The sequence below is a fragment of the Aotus nancymaae genome, unplaced genomic scaffold (assembly GCF_030222135.1).
Source record: "Aotus nancymaae isolate 86718 unplaced genomic scaffold, 86718_ANA_hifiasm-v0.15.2.pri h1tg000059l, whole genome shotgun sequence".
Classification (NCBI taxonomy): domain Eukaryota; kingdom Metazoa; phylum Chordata; class Mammalia; order Primates; family Aotidae; genus Aotus; species Aotus nancymaae.
The window spans coordinates 28,144,516-28,167,868 of record NW_026988473.1 but is presented as its reverse complement, the minus strand read 5'-3'; the positions used below and the strand labels follow the sequence as shown (position 1 = coordinate 28,167,868).

The 23,353-nt window shown below is 36.0% G+C and overlaps 1 protein-coding gene across 1 annotated transcript in view; it reads right to left on the bottom strand.

Moving 5' to 3' along the window:
* CSTF3 (cleavage stimulation factor subunit 3) overlaps positions 1 to 23,353 on the bottom strand; it is a 74,248-nt gene that overhangs the window by 17,132 nt on the left and 33,763 nt on the right. The window contains exons 4-10 of the mRNA XM_012452295.2: positions 7,917 to 7,949; positions 7,436 to 7,533; positions 5,508 to 5,574; positions 5,392 to 5,426; positions 5,073 to 5,199; positions 2,267 to 2,344; positions 1,331 to 1,493 (exon numbers count right to left, since the gene is read on the bottom strand). Coding sequence (XP_012307718.1) covers positions 1,331 to 1,493; positions 2,267 to 2,344; positions 5,073 to 5,199; positions 5,392 to 5,426; positions 5,508 to 5,574; positions 7,436 to 7,533; positions 7,917 to 7,949 — 601 coding nt within the window. The remainder of the gene's footprint in view (positions 1 to 1,330; positions 1,494 to 2,266; positions 2,345 to 5,072; positions 5,200 to 5,391; positions 5,427 to 5,507; positions 5,575 to 7,435; positions 7,534 to 7,916; positions 7,950 to 23,353) is intronic.

Genomic DNA, 23,353 nt, shown 5'->3' with positions numbered 1-23,353 from the left:
AGAAGTAAAGACTATGTTCCAAGAATAAGATATTTACTCTGAGATTAAGAGTAAAACTAAAACAGATCTGTCTTCATAGTATAAAACCAAGCCTCCACAAAGTCCAAGTAATCTGACAGTAATTTAACTTCCTGCTAAAATAAAACAACATTCTTCAGAGGAAGATAACAGATTCCAGAGTCTTTACAACGTATCATCTATGCATTTGTACAATATCTAAAGGAAAAAATTTAAACAGGAAACAAGAAAATATAAACCATAATCAAGAGAAAAAGCAATCAAAGAAAATAAATTCCCTGATGGTTGATGGCCCAAACGTTGGAACTGGCAGATGAGGACTTTATAACTACTGTTACAAATATGTTCAAAGATATAAACAAAAAGATGGTAATGAACACACAAGGACTCTCAACTAAGAAATGGAAACCAAAAAAATGAACTATAAAAAATAAAAAATTACTGCTGGGCACAGTGGCTCACACCTGTAATCCCAGTACTTTGGGAAGCTGAGGCTGGCAGATCACCTGAGGTCTGGAGTTCGAGACCAGCCTGACCAACATGGATACACCCCGTCTCTACTAAAAAAATACAAAATTAGCTGAGCATGGTGGCACATGTCTGTAATCTCAGTTATTCAGGAGGCTGAGGCAAGAGAATCGCTTGAACCTGGGAGGCAGAGGTTGCCGTGAGCCGAGATTGCATCATTGCACTCCAGCCTGGGCAACAAGAGTGAAATTCTGTCTCAAAAAATAAATAAATAAAAAATAGGCCAGGTGGGTAGCTCATGCCTGTAATTCCAGCACTTTGGGAGGCCGAGGCAGACAGATCACAAGGTCAGGAGTTCAAGTCCAGCCTGGCCAATATAGTGAAACCCTGTTTCTACTAAAAATACAAAAGTTAGCTCAGCATGGTACTGGGCACCTGTAGTCCCAGCTACTCAGGAGGCTGAGGCAGAAGAATTGCTTGAACCCAGGAGGCGGAGGTTGCAGTGAGCCAAGATCGCACCACTGTACTCCAGCCTGGGCAACAGAGTGAGACTTGGTCTCAAAAATAAATAAATAATAAATAATTTTATAAAATGGAAATTTATAGAACTGAAAAATATAGTATCTGAAATAAATAATTCACTGGATGGGCTTAATCGCAGACTGCATATGATGAAAACAAAGGTTCAGTGAACATGGAGACAGATCTTTAAGAATTATTGAATCTGAAGAAGAAAAAAAAGATTGGGGTAAAAAAGTTTGAGTCAAAGTTTCAGTAACCTATGGGGATACCAAGTGGCCTAACATACATATAACTGAAGTCCCACGAGGGTTAATCTTGTTACCTCTTTTTGTTATAAGGGTCTGATCCTCTGTACGAAGAGGGTTGCTCTTTTCCCACTGTATATATTTCTTCCACATATCTACTTGTTGAGCTTCTTGAGGAGTATTCTGAGGAGGCACTGAGGGAGCATTGCGGTCCAAGCCTTTCATTACTGTCTCATATTCCTAGACAACAACCATTTAGAATTCTTTGGTGAGCCAGGAACAACTCAGATATATGAGGGATGGGGTAGATCAGTTTGGAAGACTATGTTCAAAATGCCTACATTTTCCAAATAGCACTTTGTTAATATAATCTAAAAACTATTTAAGAGTAGAGAAAAATATAAGAGTATTACCCACTCAAGAACAGGTTCCCAGAATTGGGTGAACAAAACACCCATGGGTCCTCTCTAGGAGGACCTAAGTGATCTAAGAGGTTACTTTCTAAGATGTAAGAGTTGACAGATCAATAGGACTGAAGAGCTGGTGGCACTGTTATTTCCATCTTTGGAGAAACTATCTGTTAAAATTTCAATAGTTTGTATTAATGGGCTATTTTTCCTAATTTCTAACAGTGTCAATGAATGGAAAGGTATGCACACAATCAAAATGTGTCCCTGAGAGCTATGTTATTAGACCACAGAGTAATACAATGTTCGGATGAACCCAAACAAGAGAAGGAAAAGAATTACTTCATCAATTCTAGGTAGAGCCTTGTCTTTATGTCCTCTGTTTCCATATTTTAAAAAATAATTTATTCTAAACTCAATTTATTATATTTTGTTCTTACAAAGAGATATTTCAAATATATCATCTCAGATTTTGCAATTTAATTGCTGTTACTTAAGATTGCTAATGATTGAAAATATCAAGAGTAATACCAGACAGGGAAAGCTCTGCTGTAAAAAACAGACTCAAAATAATCATTAAAAAAAGGGCCTGATGGAATTCCATACCTTTGCTACACGTCTAGCATTCATATAATCTCTACTCCGATCTTCAATCATTTTTTTAGCTAAATGAATATTGATACCCTAGAAAAAGCAAAAATATTTTAAAATTAAGTATAGTATCTTAAAAATTATACAATACAGTTAATTTATTCATTTACTAAGTAACTTTAAATTCTTTATTTTAAAAGATTTCTTGTTTAATAAAGGTTCATACCGCTCATGAAAAGCAAGAAAAAATAAAAATAAAGGTTCAATCACATTATACATCTCAAAGATCAAGGAGGGTGTGCTTATGTCTATTATGAGCTGGCAGTAAGTTTCCATTTATCGGGAACTTCTAAAGATAGAATCATTTGAAAAGGGTCAACTATTTCATCTAAGATTCTACTAAAAAAATTGACATGGCTCATGCCTGTAATCCTAGCACTTTGGAAGACTGAGGCAGGTGGATCACTTGAGGTCAGGAGTTCAAGATCAGCCTGCCCAACAAGGTGAAACCCCATTTCTACTAAAAATACAAAAAAATTAGCTGAGTGTAGTGGCATGTGCCTGTAAGGGAGACTTGGGCAGGAGAATTGCTTAAACCAGGGAGGTGGAGGTCACAGTGAGCCAAGATTGTGCCATCGCGCTCCAGCCTGGGCGACAGAACAAGACTTAAAAAACAAAACAAAACAAAAAAAGACATACAGATTCATCTAGGTGAACAGCCATGGCTTGACTTTGATAGCCCTTTTCTTTTTCTTTTTTTATAGACAGAGTCTTTCTTTGTGACCCAGGCTAGAAGGCAGTGGCACCATCCTAACCCACTGGAACATTGAACTCCTGGGCTCAGGTAATCCTCCTGCCTTAGCCTCCTGACATAGGACTATAGGTGTGCACTACCACACAAGGCTAATTTAAAAAATCGTTTTTTGTTTTGCAGAGATGTAGTCTTGCTATGTTGTCTGGGCTGGCCTCAGACTCCTGGCCTCAGGCAATCCTCCCACTTCAGCCTCCCAAAGTGCTGGGATTATAGGCGTGGGCTACCATACCTGGCTAATAGCCCTTTTCTAACTAGTTCTGTTGTATAACGCTTTTTAAAAAGACAAACAGAAGTAGCAAGGAAAGATAAACATTACCACTCAGTGAGTATCCCAAGGATTCTGAGACCCTTTCAGAGAGTCCCTGAAATCAAAATAGCTTTCAATATAATACTAAGACATTATTTGCCTCTCTCACAAAAATACAGGAGTTTTCGAGAGGCTACATGACATTCAGTATTATAACACATTGAATGGAAGCAGATATAAAAATCCAGCTGTTTCCTATTAAACTATATATGAAAGAGATTTGTGAAAATATAAAAAACAATGCCATTCTTCTCACTACATTTTTTGTTTTGGAAAATACAGCTTTTGGCCAGGTGTGGTGGCTCATGCCTGTAATCCCAACATTTTGGCAGGCCAAGGTGGGTAAACTGCTTGAGCTCAGGAGTTCAAGGCCAGACTGGGCAACATGGAGAAATCCCATCTCTACTAAAAAATTAGCTTGGGGCCGGGCGCGGTGGCTCAAGCCTGTAATCCCAGCACTTTGGGAGGCCGAGGCGGGTGGATCACGAGGTCAAGAGATCGAGACCATCCTGGTCAACATGGTGAAACCCTGTCTCTACTAATACCAAAAAAAAAATTAGCTGGGCATGGTGGTGCGTCCCTGTAATCCCAGCTACTCAGGAGGCTGAGGCAGGAGAATTGCCTGAACCCAGGAGGCGGAGGTTGCGATGAGCCGAGATCGCGCCATTGCATTCCAGCCTGGGTAACAAGCGAAACTCCATCTCAAAAAAAAAAAAAAAAAAATTAGCTTGGGAGTGGTGGCACATGCATGTAGTCTCAGCTACCTAGGAGGCTGAGGTGGGAGAATCACCTGAGCCCAGGAAGTCGATCAAGGCTGCAATGAGCTGTGATTATGCCACTGCACCCCAACCTGGGTGACAGAGTAAGACCCTATCTCAATAAAAAAAAAAATTATTTGTGGTTTTCAATCATTTTTAAAATCCCAAAACCATAAAGTTTGAGAACCACAGCTAATGCCTGTGAGGGAACAATTTCACTCCCCTGTATAGTTCTTCCAAATCACAATATACATATAAGGAACTTTTTTTTTTATCTTTAGAGACAGAGTCTTGCCATCTTGTCCAGGCTGGTCTCGAACTCCTGGGCTCAGGCAATCCTTCTACCTCGGCATCCCAAAGTGCTGGGATTACAAGTGTAAGCCACCACACCCGGCCAAGGAACTTTCTTTTAATGCTAGAGATTATTTGGCATGTATATTTATGTATTCAGATTGATTAGTCAGTTATTAAAAGCAGATCCCAATAACACAAAGATCTTGGATTGCAGCCACACACCTCACAAATTCAAACCAATAATCACATCACTGTAATCAGGTGAAAGAGGTGCACAGCAACTGAAAAAAAATTCCCAAAAGTTACTACTGGAAAAATAATTCCCAGAAGATAACTGTTTTATAGAAGGTCAATGACAATGTGTATGTGTGTGTATGAATGTGTGGATATGGCTTAGCATAGAAAGAATAAAAATAGTTTTATAAGAACTATTGTTCTTCAGAGTATCCTCTAAAAAATAACACTAATATGGAGACTCTCAAAATCTTGCAAAAACATTATAGTGCTTTCATTACAATCAATAAAAAAAAAAGTGTCACACTGATATCCAGGAATGTGATCCTAGAAAGGCTATAATCTACAAATCCACAATGCATAAAAATTAAAATGGCTTAGTTTATAATAAACAACTACTCTGAGGTAATTTACCTCTTCATACTTGTTATAGTCTCTCCAGAGTTGTTCAATGTTGATCATCGGATTAACACAACCTCGTTGATAAACTCTTCGGACAGCTGTTATTCTTTGATTTTCTGCATAAGATCCTACAGCTTCCCTGAAATTGGATAAGAAATGTCATCAATTGTATTATAGCTGAATCCCATTCAACCCATCGATCTCACTACTGAATATCTACCCAAATAACAGCTCTATGGAAAATAGTACAGAGATTTCTCAAAGAACTAAAAATTATATTTTACCTAAATCAACTGTTTTGTCTTTTTTAAAAAACTAGAAAAATACTTACACGCCTTTTAGGAAATTGATGTAATCCACCCAAATCTAAGAAATGAAATAAAAATGTTAATATCTTTCTTGGTATTTGCCCATTTAAGTGCCTATATTAAAAAATTTTAACTCTACCTGATAGGACATAATTTCCATTCCAATTTTATCCAGTGCAAAGTCATATGCTTGAGCCATCTTTTCTCTGAAATGAACATCAAAGAGATATTTTTAAAATTTTTTTGTTATTAAAATTTATCTATGATTAGGCCAGACATGGTGGTTCATGCCTGTAATCCCAGTGCTTTGGAAGACCAAGGCAGAAGGATCACTTGAGACCAGGAGTTTAAGACTTGCCTATGCAACACAGCGAAACCGAGTCTCTAAAAAAATAAAAATTAAAAAAATTAGCTGGGTGTGGTGGTGTGCAACTGTAGTCCTAGTTACTCAGAAGGCTGAGGTGGGAGGATTGCTTAAGCCCAGGATTTCAAGGTTACAGTGAGTTATGAATGCACCACTGCACTCCAGCCTGGGTGACAGAGTAAGACCTTGTCTCTAAAAAAATTTTAAATGAAATATTATTTGAAGGTAGGTGTGGTGGCTCACTCCTATAATCCCAATGCTTTGGGAGGCTAAGGCAGGAGGATCATCTGAGGCCAGGAGTTGAAGACAAGCCTGGGCAACATGGTGAGACCTTGTCTCTAAAAAAAATAAATAAGTAAATAAATAATAAATGTATGTATAACTAAAACATAGCTTCTGATCACAGGATCAGAACAAATTTGAACATTCTCTCTATAAACAAAAATTAAAGACATCTTTGTAAGTATATAAAGTCATTCTTTGATGTTAAGCTTGTCAGTATCATAAATTGTTTCCTTTACTGCTTGTGAGCTTATCAAAGATAAGGCTCATGTCTTACTTTATATCCTTTAAGTTGCATAATTCTATATGTAGCAGATTCAAATGTGGAAATTTGTCGTTCTCTCATTAATGAGATACATTAAGTCTGAAGATCTATTAGCTCTAAAGTAAAATGTAGAAATCTGTAAAGTATTTTTATTGAAATGCTACTTATTTTAAAATGTAAAGGGTATATCAGGGAGAAAGAACTTCTACTTCAATATAAGACAATAAAGTATAAACAGGCCAGGCATGGCAGTTCATGCCTGTAATCCCAGCATTTTGGGAGGCTGAGGCAGGAGAATTGCTTGAGTGCAGTAATTTGAGTCCAGCCTAGGCATGTTGGCTTACCCTTGAGACCCTGCTATGTTTGGGGTCTCAAACATAAAAAGACCCCATTTCTACAAAAAACAAAAATAGAAAAAAAAATCAGCCAGGTGTGGTGGCTCATTCCTGTAGTCCCAGCTACTTGGAAGGCTGAGGCAGGAAGATCACTTGAGCCCAGGAGGTTGAGGTTTAAGTTGTACCACTGCACTCCCAGCCTATACAACAGAGCTGAGACCCTGTTTCAAAATACAAAAATAATAACAAAAAGAATAATCAGGAAGAGACAATAAAGATAGAATATTAGTAATAGACATAACTTGCCTGTTAAGTTATGTACAAAAATAGCACCTCAGAAGGTCCATTATTTAGATTCAGCAAAGATGGGGAGGTGGGTATAAGTCAGAGTGGGGATGGCAACTTCACAATACAATTGTCAGAGACCTCACAGATCACCTTAATTGTCAGAGACCCCTTAGATCACTTAAGTAGCACATTGCATTGTGACTGCCCAAAGTAGTACTAGCACAAGTATGAAGATGCTTTTGAGAAAGTTTGACAACAAGCCTGCCAACAAAGTAGTTTGGTGTTGCAAATACACAGTGTTTCAGGATAGAAAGGGCTTGGGCGATTTCAATTGTCCAGGATAGGACTCGTGCCAGTGACTTTCTTTGAAGCACTTTTTTCAAGGTTACTAATTTCTTAGGAAATCCTAAGGATTTGACTTTTCAAATCCTGACATTTCTTCCCACCTGGAGGTAATACAAGATGTGAGTTTATGTGGGATTCACTGTGTGCCTGGAGATGACTTGCATTCTTAAGATCCTGATTTCACTTACTTGTAACTTGGTAGTTTACCCTTGGTTTCTCGGACATATGAAAGATAACACTTCCATAAATCAATGTGCAAAACCTTCATAAGGCATCTCTGAAATAGCTTTAAATACAAGAATATATTATCAGAATCCAGTTAAATAAATTTCACATGGACATAGATGAAATGGAAAATCAAAAACACAAATTCATCTCCCTTTATGAATTTATCTTCTTATAAATAAAAGGCAAATAATTTCCCCATTTTCAGTTTAGATAATTAAAATGCTTCTCATGATTTGTCAGGAGAGTGTGATTATTTTCTTTTCCTTTTCCAAAATTTTTATGATGAACATTTTTAAGCATATAAAAAAGTTGGATAAGTACAAATTAACTTGTAAAAAACCACTATGTAGATTCAATTATTGTTAACATTTTATTATATTTGTCTTACAAGGTTTTAAGTTAAACTTCAATATAAAATTCAAAGTATATTTGAGGACTCACCTTTTCAACCTTGTCATAATTTTTAGCTTTAATCTGAAGAGAAACAGAAAAATAGAGGATTAACACTATTTTTTTAGAGCAGCAATCTGAATTTTTGACCAGTTTTTAACCAACCTTGCAAACTCATTCCTATACTTTATAATTTTCTTCAAAAATAACAGAAGTTTGAACTAAACATGGATAAAATGCAGTATTAATATACCTGTGTAAATTGAATCTATATGGATTTTCATACATTCATTTACATAGAAACTTTGTGAATTTAATAAAATGCTGTAAAATGAGATGAATACAGAAATATATACCCAATAGGTCTACCTGAATAGGACTTTATGTATCCACTGAAGAAAAACTTAAAGACTTCCTTTCCCTGAATAGCTACTAGAACAATCTGAGTAGAGCAGCAAAAAAAGATTTGCAAATTTTGACTACATATACTCAGTCACACCATCAACCTACTATATTGCAGATATTGTGCTAGGCATGGAGGCTACCAGTGTGAACAAGACAGGTCTGCCCCTGCCCTCACAGAGCTTACAATCTTATGGGGGAAAAAAGGAAATGGAAGGTTGTTTTAAGAGATTATGGATAAATGCTGAAATGAAGAAAGTACTGGGTGCTACAGGAGCATTTGGGAGGAGCAAAAGACTTTAGACTAGGGGAATTGCAAAAGATTTCCTGGAAAAAGATAATAACTTTTTCTAGGAGAATCTGAGATGTTTGGTAAAGAAAGGGAAGTTATTCCAGGCAGGAGAAATAGCATGTGCAAAGAGATTAAATACTATTAGATTTCTTTTTCTTTTCTGAGTATTTCATCACATAGTGTGGGTGGGGTTAGGTGCTCAACTGCATTAATCAGCAAATCTTTGTTTCACCCAGATAGGTAAATAAATATTTTGGCTGATTAGAGATGTTTAGGTCCTTTTCTCTCAAGTAGTACAGTAACAGAGAAGCATTCCCAGTTTTCTGGCTTAAGCTGCTGCAGATGAGAATGCTGATGACAGTCTCTTTTGCTTTTGCTGATAACTTTTCTTTCTGGACTTATTATTTTTATCTTGATCTTCAGAGATCACACATTTCAGCACACTCTTAAACATAGATCTTTGTACTTTGAAGCAGTTCAATCAAGGCTCTGGAGTCAGACCTCTTGGGTTCACAATCTGGCTATTTCTGATTAAGGGGGATAATAATACCTACGTTGTTAGGGCTAGTCTGAGGACTCAATGAGTTAATAAATATGAAGCCTTTAGAATATTGCCTAGCAGGTTGAACAGTGAGTAACTGTCATTTATTTTTATTACCACAAAATCTGCTTGGAACTCAGCATGCCCTTTGAACCCATATACTCAGGACTTTTTTTTTTTTTTAGCTCAAGAATAAGTATCTCTCTTCCATCTGTTCATTCTTCTCCTTCTAGAACTATATACATTAGATCTCCTGGTTCCATCCTTGAAATCTGTTACCTTTACCCTTTCTTTGAATTTTTGCTCAAGGTGTTAAAATAGTTTGTCCAGTAGGTTCTCCAGGCTATTCATTTAGGGCTCCATGTGACCATTCTCTTCTACTTAGCCTTTAACTGTATTTGGCTCATACATAATGGTTTTTGACTCGAGTTTTTAACACAGCCCTTTGAATCCCGTGTTCATATTACTTTGTTTCAGTTGTATTTCTCCTCTAGCAGCTCTATTTTTTCAGGGACCTGACAGTTTTAGTTTATATTCCTTTCTGGTTGCTAGATCCTTCTGATGTGCTGGGTTTTTTCCTGTCTATTCACTAAAGCTGTGTTAACAGTCCTAAAGGAGTAGAAACTGACCCTTCTCTACCATGACAGCTTTGTAGCAAGTGTAGGCAGCAAACACTCCTGCCAAGAAACCAGGAAGAAATCTCTACTGAAAAGCAGGGAGGACTCAGCCTGCCTGTTTTGATCCTTTTTGGTGTTCAAGAGGCCAGACTGATGTCAACATTTGTCTGGGGTAGAGAGGCATTTGAGAGGTTCCAAGTTTTCTAGAGGTCAGCTTCTTAGTCCTTTACCTAGGCCCTCTACTGGGCCTCTTCTTTGCGATTCCCATAGAACCTGAGGCTTCCTTGTATTTAGCTGCTTTGCTTAGTAGAGATAAATAGGCTGAGTTGAGAGTAGGAATAAAGTAGGATGAGTTTAAGTCACCAGTTTCCCAAGTGAGATTATATACAGTTCACACAACTTGTAAAACCAAAGCCACCCACTGGGAAAATAGGCATAGAATATTAATAGTTAATTCCCAGAACAGAAAATGTAAATGGTTAAAAGCTATATGATGGCCAGGAGTGGTAATCCCAGCACTTTGGGAGGCTGAGGCAGGTGGATCATGAGGTCAGGAGATAGAGGCCACCCTGGCCAACTTGGTGAAAGCCTGTCTCTACTAAAATACAAAAAATTAGCCAGGCGTGGTGGTGCGCCCCTGTGGTCCCAGCTACTCAGGAGTCTGAGGCAGGGGGATCGCTTGAACCCAGAAGGCAGAGGTTGCAGTGAGACAAGATCACACTACTGCGCTCCAGCCTGGTGATAGAGCAAGCTTCTGTCTCAAAAAAAAAAAAAAAAAAAAAAAAAAAGGTATATGACAATACACTTCCAATGTGGGAAAGACAAATTAAAATATAGATATTACTTAACAGCCATTAGAATGGTAAAAACTTACAAAGCTATTAACACAACTGAAGCCATGTAATGAAAACGGCACTTCACACCTAGCTGGAGGAAATATGAATTGTTACAGCCTTTATGAAAAGCCATTGGTAATAGCTATTCTAATTTTAAAAAATGAATCTTTTGACCCAGCAATTCCATTCCTGGGATTATCCTATAAAAATAAAAGCAACAGAATAGAGAGGTATTTGTACAAGGTTAATTACCATAAACTTTGTAGTAGCAAAAACAGTTTAAAAATTAAATGTCCATCAGTGGGGAAATAGTTTAATTATGATGCATCCACAGCATGGAATATTATGTATTCAGCTTTAACAGGTAATTGGGAGGGATTGCCACAAGATCTTATTGAATGAAAGGATAGTAAAATTTATATAATCTATCTTTATAAAACAATAACTAAAAATAAATCCTATATATGTTCATGTATGATATAAGCATAGAGAATAAGGAATACCCACAAGGTTGTTAAACATAGTTATGGTTGGCAGGGTGATATGGGTGGATACAAAAATAGAAACAAGAAAAAGACTGTACTGTCATCTATGCATTTCAGTAAAAATTATGTCTATTATGTGCATCTATGAAATAACCAAACTTTACATAACCCTTCCTGACAAAGTGGTCCTGTATCTTGGATTCATCAATTACTTCTTTAATTGGTAAATTGGTATTAGCCCAATAAATGTATGTAGAAAGACACTTGACTAATACAGAAAAACTCTCTGATCTCTAGTACGTGGCCACTGTCATTCATTAATGCAACCAGTAAATATTATTTGAGAGGCCTTCTACAGAGCTGGTACTGGTGGCCTTAACAGAATATCTATAATCTCATTATTTTTTTAAACATCATTCATTAAAAAAAAAAATACTTTGAAGCCAGGGAGGGTGGCTCACACCTGTAATCCCAGCATTTTGGGAAGCCGAGGCGGGCAGATCACCTGAGGTCTGGAGTTCAAGACCAGCCTGACCAACACAGAGAAATTCCATCTCTACCAAAAGTACAAAATTAGCTGGGCTTTGTGGTGCATGCCTGTAATCCCAGCTACTCAGGAGACTGAGGCAGGAGAATCGCTTGAACCCAGGAGGTGGAGGTTGTGGTGAGCAGAGATCATGCCATTGCACTCCAGCCTAGGCAACAAGATCAAAACTTCATCTCAAAAAAACAAACAACCTTTTAAAAATCATCAGCCAGGTGTGGTGGCTCATACCTAATAATCCCAGCACTTTGGGAGGCTGAGATGGACAGATCACCTGAGGTCAGGAGTTCGAGACCAGCCTGGCCAATGTGGTGAAACCCCATCTCTACTAAAAGTACAAAAATTAGCCAAGTGTGGTGGTGCATGCTTGTAATCTCCACTACTCAGGAGGCTGAGGCAGGAGAATCATTTGAATCCAGGAAGTGGAGGTTGCTGTGAGCTGAGATCGCACCATTTCATTGCAGCCTGGGCAACAAGAGCGAACCTCCGTCTCAAAAAAAAAAAATCATCAATGTGTTTTGGAGGTTAAAACTGCAGTGTGGTAAAATGAAAAGAATTTGATCACACTGCATCAGTTACTCTCTTACAGTATCAGCTTTTCCACCTACAAAATGGGAATGATAATAACATCTACTTCAAAGGGTTGTTATCAAGAATTAAAAATATAAAGCATCTAGACATTCCACGTGCCTATAAATCATACCAGTCAACAAAGTTATGAACTAAAGGAATATAAACTTTTCATTACATCTTCTCTAAACACTTCTCTAAATATACCAAGTAGCCAGAAAGAGCAAAAGTGTTATAATTGGCCTAACTGATGCAGAGGAAAGGTGCAGGCCATATTCAAATGCCATTATTAGTGTTGGGATGGCTGAAGACAGGGTATTGACACCAATTAACATTGACACCAATTAACAGTAACATCTATTTTTGACACCAATATCCTGTCTTCAGCCATCCTACCACTAATTCATTTTTCTTCTTTAAAAGATTATTATCCTATGTATTACTAATATTTATATGAAAACATCTTACCTATGAGTTAGATATTCTTAAATATATTTAGCATAGTTATGCGCATTTGTACAGGAATCCATTCTACCTGATAACCAAAGCTTGGTTTAAATTCTAAAAATAAAAAAATTCTTGATACTTAAGATTATTTTGTTTTGACATCTGGGATTCTCAGAGCTTTCTGCCATTAATCAATAGAAAATATCTCCATTTAAAGACCATTAAATGCATACAAATAATTTTGCAAAACTTACTAAGACTTGCTTATATTTAATCTATTAAAAGTAGTGGGCCGGGCGCGGTGGCTCACGCCTGTAATCCCAGCACTTTGGGAGGCCAAGGCAGGTGGATCACGAGGTCAAGAGATCGAGACCATCCTGGTCAACATGGTGAAACCCCGTCTCTACTAAAAATACAAAAAATTAGCTGGGCATGGTGGCGCGTGCCTGTAATCCCAGCTACTGAGGAGGCTGAGGCAGGAGAATTGCCTGAACCCAGGAGGCGGAGGTTGCGGGTGAGCCGAGATCGCGCCATTGCACTCCAGCCTGGGTAACAAGAGTGAAACTCCGTCTCAAAAATAATAATAATAATAATAATAATAAGTAGTGTATATTTTCAATGACAGAGGCTCTTAATAAAATTAACTTTAAGCCAGGTGTGGTGGCATATGCCTGTAGTCCCAGTTACTTGGGAGGCTGAGGCAGGAGGATTGCTTGAGCCCAGAAGTTTGAGGCTGCAGTGTGCTATGATCACACCATTACATTTTTAGCCTGGGTGACAGAGTAAGACCCTGTCTAAACAAAAAAAGAACACATAAATACTTATCCTTCTGGTATACCTACTGTTTATCATAAAAATTTGTCATACAATTGCATTACCTTTTTAATGAATTATCCAAATTTTACAAAGATGTGAAGTGTCTTTAGTGAAAAAAATAATTTTTTAAAATCGCCAACTTCCTATTTTCTTTTATAGAAGAGTATGATAACTAGAATAGCAATATCAAGATCAATTAAGCTTTAAATTTAATTACATTCAAATCAGTGGTTATTGGCTGGGCGCAATGGCTCATGGCTATAATCCCAGCACTTTGGAAGGTCAAAGTGAGTAGATCTCTTGAGCCCAGGAGTTTGAGACCAGCCCAGGCAACATAGCAAGACCCTCTCTCTATTAAAAAAAACAAAAACAAAAACCAACAATGATTATCTTAGGGAGAGTAAAACAAGTATAACATATTGAGTAAACACGTATCTTCTCCTGATACTTTGAAATACTTCATATTTCCAGTCCTTTGTTAACTTCCACAATTATTTCCCAAGCATTAATTAATCATCCCTTATCTTTTGGAACTAAAACTATCCTCAGATAGATTACTGGAACTAATGATTACCTATACTAAATTACTTAATTTTGTAAAGTGTTAACTTTGCCAGAAAAGGTCTAATGAATCTCAGTGACTAACATCTATTTTTAACAGTTTGGATTAGCCATGTCCTTTCCCTGAAATATATTTATATTGAGATCTAAAGAAAGCATGATAGCTATTTAGCTGTTCGAAAATAAATGAGTTTTTCATAATGTTAGGAACATATTTCATGCTTCATTATGAAATGTTGATGTAAATGCTAACGAAATTAACATTTTTCTGACCAGGGAAATAAAATTCTATGTCAAGAGCATTTTAACAGGTTTCCTCAAATTCAATTTTTTTCCCTTACCCCTTGGGGGGGGAAAATCCTACATCAAAAGTCTTAAAAAGTATGCTGTTTTAAAAATCACCAGTTAAGCCGGGCGCGGTGGCTCAAGCCTGTAATCCCAGCACTTTGGGAGGCCGAGGCGGGTGGATCACAAGGTCAAGAGATCGAGACCATCCTGGTCAACATGGTGAAACCCCGTCTCTACTAATACAAAAAATTAGCTGGGCACGGTGGTGCGTGCCTGTAATCCCAGCTACTCAGGAGGCTGAGGCAGGAAAATTGCCTGAACCCAGGAGGCGGAGGTTGCGGTGAGCCGAGATCGCGCCATTTGCACTCCAGCCTGGGTAACGAGCGAAACTCCGTCTCAAACAAAAACAAAAACAAAAACAAAAACAAACAAACAAAAAAAAATCACCAGTTATGAGAATCATTATACAATTAAATTGAAATGGTTCAAAAAAACATTTGAGGCTGGGTGCAGTGGTTTATGCCTGTAATCCCAGCACTTTGGGAGGCTGAGGTGGGCGGATCACCTGAGGTCAGAAGTTTGAGACCAGCCTGGCCAACACAGCAAAACCCTGTCTCTACTAAAGATAAAAAAATTAGTCGGGCATGGTGGTGTGTGCCTGTAATCCCAGCTACTTGGGAGGCTTAGGCAGGAGAATTGCTTGAACCTGGAAGGTGGAGGTTGCAGTGAACCCAGACTGCACCGTTGCACTCCAGCCTGGGCAACAAGAGCAAAGCTCGGTTTTGAAAAAATAAAAACTGATAAATAAATGAACCTGACATAACTCTGTAGAGGAACACCAAGAAGTGATATACTCTAAAGGAAAAGTAAATCTCTGCATACTTTGTCTAGGTTTTTGCACAATAACCATTTGGGACAAGTCAACACAGGTTTTCAGATAGTACTGGGCACACAGCAGTGGCAGGGCTAAGATCCATCTAAAGTGAGTTCTTATAGTAGTTGTTCACAATAAATGTGATGAACGAATGAAATGCAGAATCACATTCCTAATTTGTTCCCTGGATCTTTTCTACTCTAAAGTATAGCACATAAACTTTTCTGGGACTTAAGACAATTATCTTAAACAGATTTGAGATGCAGAAAAGCTGTCTGATTCTACTTGTATTAATTATCAAGAAAGCTTAGCCCCAATCCTGAAACCTGAAAGCAAATGGAATCCTAAATATAAATTTATTTTCTGTTCATTTACTTTTTCACTGCTTTTTTCAGCTATTCTCCAGTCACCTACAGCCTAAAAAATATGTCTTGGAAGATTACAGAATACAAGTAGTTTTAAGAAATTTGGAAATATTACAGAATGACATTTTAAGATCTAGAAACAGGCTTTTAAGTTAGCTACTGGAGTAGCTGCAGAATATTCTCACTACCGCTCCCAATCTTAAGGTAAAGAAATCAGGAAAGTAGTATCTGCAAATAAATTCATTTTTATTCAACAAATAATTATGTGCCTACTATGTGGCAGGTCCTTTTCTAGCACTGAAGATAAAGTGGTAGACTAAGTCATAACTCATGGAATTATATTTTGGTTATATTTTTGGGGCAATCACTACCTAAAAAATAATTTAATCTGTACTTCCTAATTTTCCTATAAGTTGTATTGTTTCTGCAATTTGTATAGATATAAATGCCAGATGTGGTAGTTCACACCTGTAATCTCAGCGTTTGGAGAGGCCAAAGGAGGAGCGTCACTTGAGGCCAGGAATCTGAGACCGCTCTGGGCAACATGGTGGGATTCTATCTCTAAAATTAAAAATACAAATAAACATGTAGATACAAATGTATACCTATAATATATACTGCTTTAGATATAACAGGTTAGCCAAAACCTCTTGATGTCCTAAAATTTTCAATTCTCCAGGCCTTTAAATGTATCACAGAACTATGTCAAAAATGAGTGTAAATTATAGACCACTATCACTTTTTCCAAGTACAATCAACGTTTGTATTATGACCCAATTCTAGACTTCTCATTCCTTTATGCAGTTTATTTCTGTTTTGTTGTTGAAATGACCTAATTCCAAGTTCCATTTTAGAAAATCCTTATCAAATAATCATCTTTTTCACCAAAATTGCGTATTTATTTAACATTGTTTCTCTATTCTTGATCAAACTACACATTGGTCATATTTACTTAAATTCTGAAACACTTAAAAAATCAATCCAATTCAAAAGATCATACCAGCAACAGCAACCTTTGATGGTAAAATATGAATTCTAAAAGGTCAATCTAAAGAAACAATTATGAGTGTTAAAATACTGAAATAAATTTGTATTTATGTAAGAGATTCTTATAAAACAAAAACTGGAAACACTATGAATGATAATTAGGACTGGTTAATCAGCATACATGTAGGATGTACTACTGTGCCACCATTAAAAGTGATTTTATAGACTAAATAACACGAAAATAGGCTACCATGTGGAAAAAACAAGCTACAAAAAGTTAAGGTTTTATAGACAGATCTGGAAAAGTTAACTGTGATTAAGTTATAGGAAATATGGTTTTTTCTTCATTTTAGAATTTTTTTCTTATAAATACATATATTACCCTTTTAAATAAGAAAAATGTTTTCCTTTTTGTAACAATCTTGACACTGCTTTCCCTCCCATCTCTCAAGTTTCAATCACTTGATATTACTTCATTATGCTTGCCTTTTAAAATTCAACCATTTAATTCCAAAAACATTATTTGTGCATGTATTTAGGTTCTGTGACAACTACTTATGAAAGTCTACTATGATAAGTGTATTTTCTCAGTAGTCCACCTAAGTATTATTCTGCTTACTCAGAAAACAAGTGAGCCAACATCATTTAAAAAATTCCACAAAGGCAGAATGTTTTTTATTTCACAGCACCTAGAACAAAGCCTAACATATAGCAGACATTCAATAATTGCTAAATTAATGTGGATAAAAATCCACGTTACTATGTGCATATTCATTCAAAAATAAATTTTAGATGATACTGTCTTAAATATCAAGAGAAATGTAAAAATGTAAATGTGTAACTTTTATAGAAAAGTCTTTGAGTCCTATAATCCTTGTTAAAATATTAACTAAAAATCTCACTTCAATAAGGTTTAGAAAGGGTGCTAAGTACAATACTGTCAGTAAATTCAGACTAAAATGGAGGAATAATTAAAGCTCTAATATGGATTTTGAAAGTTAGATTTTTCACAGGATTTAGATCTTTCCATGAACACACCCAAATCAATTCCACTTTCCATTACTTTTCTTGAATGAAAACATGATTTCTATTTGAAGCTGTGTCAAATAGCCATGTAAAATACGGGAAATTAGGAACTTTGAAAGTGGAGGTTTGAAAAGTAGACAGAGCTAACACATTATCTTTATGAAAAACAAAACAAAAAATTCAGGTAAATATTAAGTTCCAGGAGAATCAAGAAGATTTAGACATGAATTTTTTTCTAATGAGCATGTTCCAAAATTGAAATTTTGGCTCCATCTTAATGGATTCAGTCCACATACTTATCTCCAGAATATTTATAAAATTATTTTATAAAATAATCTACTAGATTTTAAAACTTTTTCCCTAACTTAATGAATTCCTGAGTGCATTTCTCTAAACATGGCCACATTTAAAGGCTTTTTGAAGGACACACCCTATTTTCTCTGGAATTTTTATATAGTTTGAAATGTTTGCATTTAATTTTACTTTCTCTAAATATATATCACATTTTCCAAAGTGAATTAAGAATTAAGTTCAAATACTACATGGAAAGCTGCCTTTAAGGCTTTAGTAGACAAGAATGAAATGAAGATTATATTGGTATTCCTGCTGGAAGAACAGGCCCTTATGGTGCTGTCATTAAAATGTAAAGATAGTTGAAAGGAAAAAAACCTGAATGGCAAGCTCTGGGCTAAGAGGGTGATATTTTCACCAGCAAATGAAGTAAACACATATGGCCATTCTTTCTAGTTGATTCTAATATACAAGTCTAATTTTGTCCATGACTACTATAACAGATCAGTAGAGACATCAGATTATCAAAAGCTGTGAAATTATTAAAAAAAAAAGTTTCCTAATGCTCAGTTTCTCAAAGAAGCTGAACTCCTGGCAGCCCTTTTTCCCAATCACTACCTAAACCTGAGGAAGGAATGGGGAACAGGCACAAAATCATTTTCTGTTTTCCCCATATCCCAACATCCTACAGCAAAATGCACAGAAACAAGATATAAAATAATCTATGGACTAGCTTTCAAATTACTACATTTGAGATATGTTGTTGAATAGAAAAGTGTGCATGTTGAAAACCAAATTCTATAAAGTATTTAATTAGCTCACCAATGTGAAAGAAAACTAGTTTTCAAATATTTAATGTTAATAGAATATAACTCACATATAAACTCACTTCAAAAGGATCTGATTGTTGAAAGATGCCTTCATGATTTTGATGTCTATTATTCTCTACATGACCTTATTGAATAGCTCAAGAAAATCTGTAATGTGAACTAAAATTTTTCTTCACAACTGTTCCATAGGCAAATCAGTTTCAGGAAAAAATAAATATAACTAGCAAAAGAAACATGCACTTATAAAATCTTAAAACTACTTTTATTATATAAGAGTATGTGAGTCTCCTCATGTTTTTCTAATGTTGAGATGCAATATAAAAAGCTTTAAAAAATGAAAAAAATAATTTGCAAACATTAAGACTTAATTTAAATGGGAAATCAGAGGTTTGACTAACAAAAGAAATACTTAAGTACATAACATGCATTTGAAAGACAAATATAGGCCAAGCATGGTGGCTCATGCCTGTACTCCCAGCATTTTGGGAGACCAAGGCAGGTGATTTGATTGAGTAAAGGAGTTCAAGACCAGCCTGGGCAATAGAGCAAGACCCTGTCTTTGCAAAAAAATACAAAAATTTGTTGGGCATGGTGGCATGCAACTGTAGTCCCAGCTACTTGAGGGGCTGAGGTGGGAGGATTGCTGGAGCCTGGGAGGTGAGGGCTGTACTGAACTGTGATCACACCACTGCACTCCAGCCTGGGCAACATAGTGAGATCCTGTCTTGAAAGAAAAGAGAAAAGAAAAGAAAGAGAAAGAAGGAAAGAAGGAAGGAAGGGAGGGAGGGATAAAGGGAGGGAGGAGAAAGAGAGAAAGAAAAAAGAAAGAAGAAAAAAAGAAAAAAGAAAGAAAAAGAAAGGAAAAAAAGAAAAAGAAAAGGAAAGAAAGGATGTAAAATAGTTCAGTAAGAACACCAAAACAACAAAGGAAAATATGTTCTTTCATCTCAGAATGTATTTATCATTCCTTCCATTCTGACAATGAGAAAAACAAGTAAAGCAAGAAATGTAACACATTATTTAAATGTTTAATCAAAATTCTTTCAACTTCTAAACAGGAAATTGTGCTAACATTAAGTTTCCCTTAACTTCCCTAAGGTGCTCTTGTAAAGAAGAAAAAAAACAGAAAAATGGACTAGAGAAATTAGGCCTTAGAAAAAGAAATCTGAAGGGCTCTTAAAAATGAAAATATGCTCAATCCCATCCATAAGGGAAATGCAAATGAAAACCACACTGAGATGATCATTTTTTACCTATAAGTACTGGCAAAAATTAAGAAGTATGACATATTGTGTAAAGAGGATTTGGGAAATGGGCCCTTTACAGGATTATCAATGGGATTTAAAACTATGACAACCTCTGTGGAAGATCATTAGGAAACTGAAAATTCAAATAAACCCCACATACTTTTTGATCCAGCAATTCCATTTCTAGGAATTTAATCCTCAAGAATATTTACACAAATGGAAATGATATGTACACAATTACTGCAGTATTGTCTGTAATAAGACTGAGAAAAAACAAAATGTCCTTCGGTAGGGGACAAGTTAAAAGAAATATAGAATATCATGTACTTGTAGAAAAAAAGATTTCCAAAACTTACTTTCTTAAGCTATATAAAAAAGGTGCAAAACAAAATGTAATAGTTATTAATGTGAAGGACAGAATACATGAATGTATATGCATTAAACATCTCTAGATTCTGAGGGGAACTGGTGCCTCAAGAACAGGGGTAGGTGAGTTTTCACTGTAGGTTCCTTTTGTTTTCTGATTTTTGAACCTTATTTTAATATATATACACATATGTATATACACATGCATATATATGGAGTGTCTAGGTGACATATAACCTGTTTTGAGTTCTTTTACATTTAAACGTATTTCTGTATTTTCATCAATTCTCCAAACAGTATTCTAAAAACTCCCAAAATATTCTTAAAATTTGCAAAAAATGTACAAATAAAACATAATATGCATTATGCATACAGAAATTAGATGTACAATATTGTTAAAACTGTTTAACATTTTTTAAGGTAAAGGATTACCTTCGCAGCCTCTAAACACATAGTAAAATTTAAGCATTAAAAAAGAAAACTATCAACCTTAACACAAACTAATAAAGTCCAGAAGCATTGCCATATTTAGTTTAGATAATTTTCAAACCTAAAAGATGAATACTAATTAATGGAATTTGACGCTGGCATAACTCAAGATTATTAAAAATACTTATTTCCAACCAAGTCAAAGGGTTTTGTAAACATTTAACAATAAAGTTATTGAAGTGATATATTTGGGTAAAAATTTAACTGAAATTCAACATTTAAGATTGTTTAATGCCCGAACTATAAACTTGTGGCACTAAACCAACCAAGTGAGATTTACAGCTCTTATAATAAACATAAAAATAAAACTCATAATCATTTTTGCCCTGAAAGAAGTGAAGCTAAAAATAAACATCAATTCCAATTCCAATTAAGAGTCCTTTCACTTAAGAAAACTTTCATTGGAACAGAATGACTTTAGGGTGGGAAGCAAATATGAAGAGTAACCTGGATACTTAATAAATTAGCTTTTAATTTAATATATATTTAAGTTATACCTACAATTGGACACGTTCAAAAATGCATGTGTAACTTTTACAATGCTATTTTATTAACATGACCCTGGGTACAGAACTTGCAAGTTGACAGCTATTTTCTTTCAGCAGATTGAAGAGGCAATTTCACTGTCTTCTGGCTTCTCTTGTTGCTGGAAAGTTACTACCACCTTACTGCCATTCCTTTGAAGGTCATTTATCTTTTTGTTTCCAACCGTTTATGCCATTTAAGAAAATATATTTAGTTTTCTATAGTTTCAATCTCATGTCTAGTTGTGGATTTTTCAAATTATTACTTGAGATTCAACAAGCATGTTGAATCTGTTGGTTGAAGTCTTCAATCATTCTGGAAAATTCTCAGTATTTCTGTCTTCTAATTGTGCTTCCGCCCAGTGTTTTTCCTCTACTGCTAGAACTTCAAGTAGACATTTTCACACTACCCTTTGTGTCTCAGATATCTCTCATTAAACTCCATTCTGGATTCCTTCAGTTCTCCGATTCTCTCTTCACCTGTGTTAATTAACCTAATCTTACCTAAATTCTAGTTTCTGAAGTCTTTGCAAGTCTGTTTCTGATATATGTAGTCTCCTTATATGCTTATTTTTAACAACTGATCTCCTTTTCCTTCAAAGATTATTTGTGGAAAATCTTTGAGGCCTAGGAAGAAAGTGCATTCCTCCAGAAAGGGTATGAATAAGCTATTACCACCTATTAGGGGCATAATTCAGGCTGAGTCTATTTTACATACATGGCTTCAGTTTTTCTGAATCATTCTCAGATGATGTTTATTTACACAAATCCACATAAGGAACATCTCAGGATACCCCCACTCTGCTCTACTTAGAGGGACACAACTTTTCTCAGTCCCTTTCAGGGAGGAAGGTGGCACACCTTCTAGATTGACTTCTAGATCACTGTCATCCTGAGTGTAGCTTTTGCAGCACATAGTTTTAAGGGGAGAGGATATCCCATTGGACGCTGAACCTTGGGCAGGCCTTGGGGTTTTGACTTTTGCTGCCTGAGGTCCTGGAAGTGTTCAAAATTGAAGCTCAAGTCTTCTCAGTTTGGCAGTTGTGTTAATGGCCAAAACAGTTTAGGCATTCTGTTTATCTCCTCATGTTCCTTTTTTTCTCCCTCCCTACTCCAACAGGCTTTGACCTGGTAATTCCTTACAGTGCTGTAAGTTCTTAAGTGTTAGTAAGGTGTTCTTAAAATTCTGTCTAGCAGCCTTAGCTGTTTTCAGTGAGAGAGCTCATCTGAGCAACCTAATTCACCATATTACCTGCCAGCCTCCTTCATAATACTTAATATCGAGCTTTCAAAAAGATTAGAAAAAAATTGTGTGTGCAAACTATCTTGAAAATAACTAAAAACTCTAAAATCCAATGTTCACTGAAGCACTAAATTACAGAGGTAATCTATTAAAGAAGCCAGATCTGGTAAAAATCTGGCCAGGGACAGTGGCTCATCTGTAATCCCAACACTTTGGAAGGCGGAGGCGGGAGGATTGCTTGAGCCCAAGAGTTCAAGACTAGGCTGGGTAACACGAGACCTGTCTCTACAATTAGTCAGGCATGGTAGCCTGCGACTGTGGTCTCAGCTACTTGGGAGGCTAAGGTGGGAGGAACACTTGAGCTCAGGCAGTGGAAGTTACAGTGAGCTGAGTTTGAGCCACTGCACTCCAGCCTGGGTGACAGAGTATGACCCTGACTCCAAAAATAAATAAATAAAGTAAAAATCTTTCTCTTAAGTTATACATCAATATAATTCTAAATAATGTGAAAGCAGCTTACTCTGAAATACTTAAATGTTTAGGGGTATTAGACAATTCAAAAGAATAGTTTCTTTTTAGTGTTCTAAAAATAAAGACATATTTTTTAACCTGTAACAGTAAAGGTATTAGCCGATCACAATTTTATATTCACGAAAAAATACATCTTGTTATAAACTGGTACCATAACTCTAAGTTTTAGAAATTCAACTTGTAACATACAATTATTTCCCACTGTGGATTTTTAATTCAACAAGTATTACCTTGGTATACTGCCACTATATACCAAGTATTGTTGGAATATATCAACATACAAAAGAGACAAACTATAAGTAAATTACTGAGTACA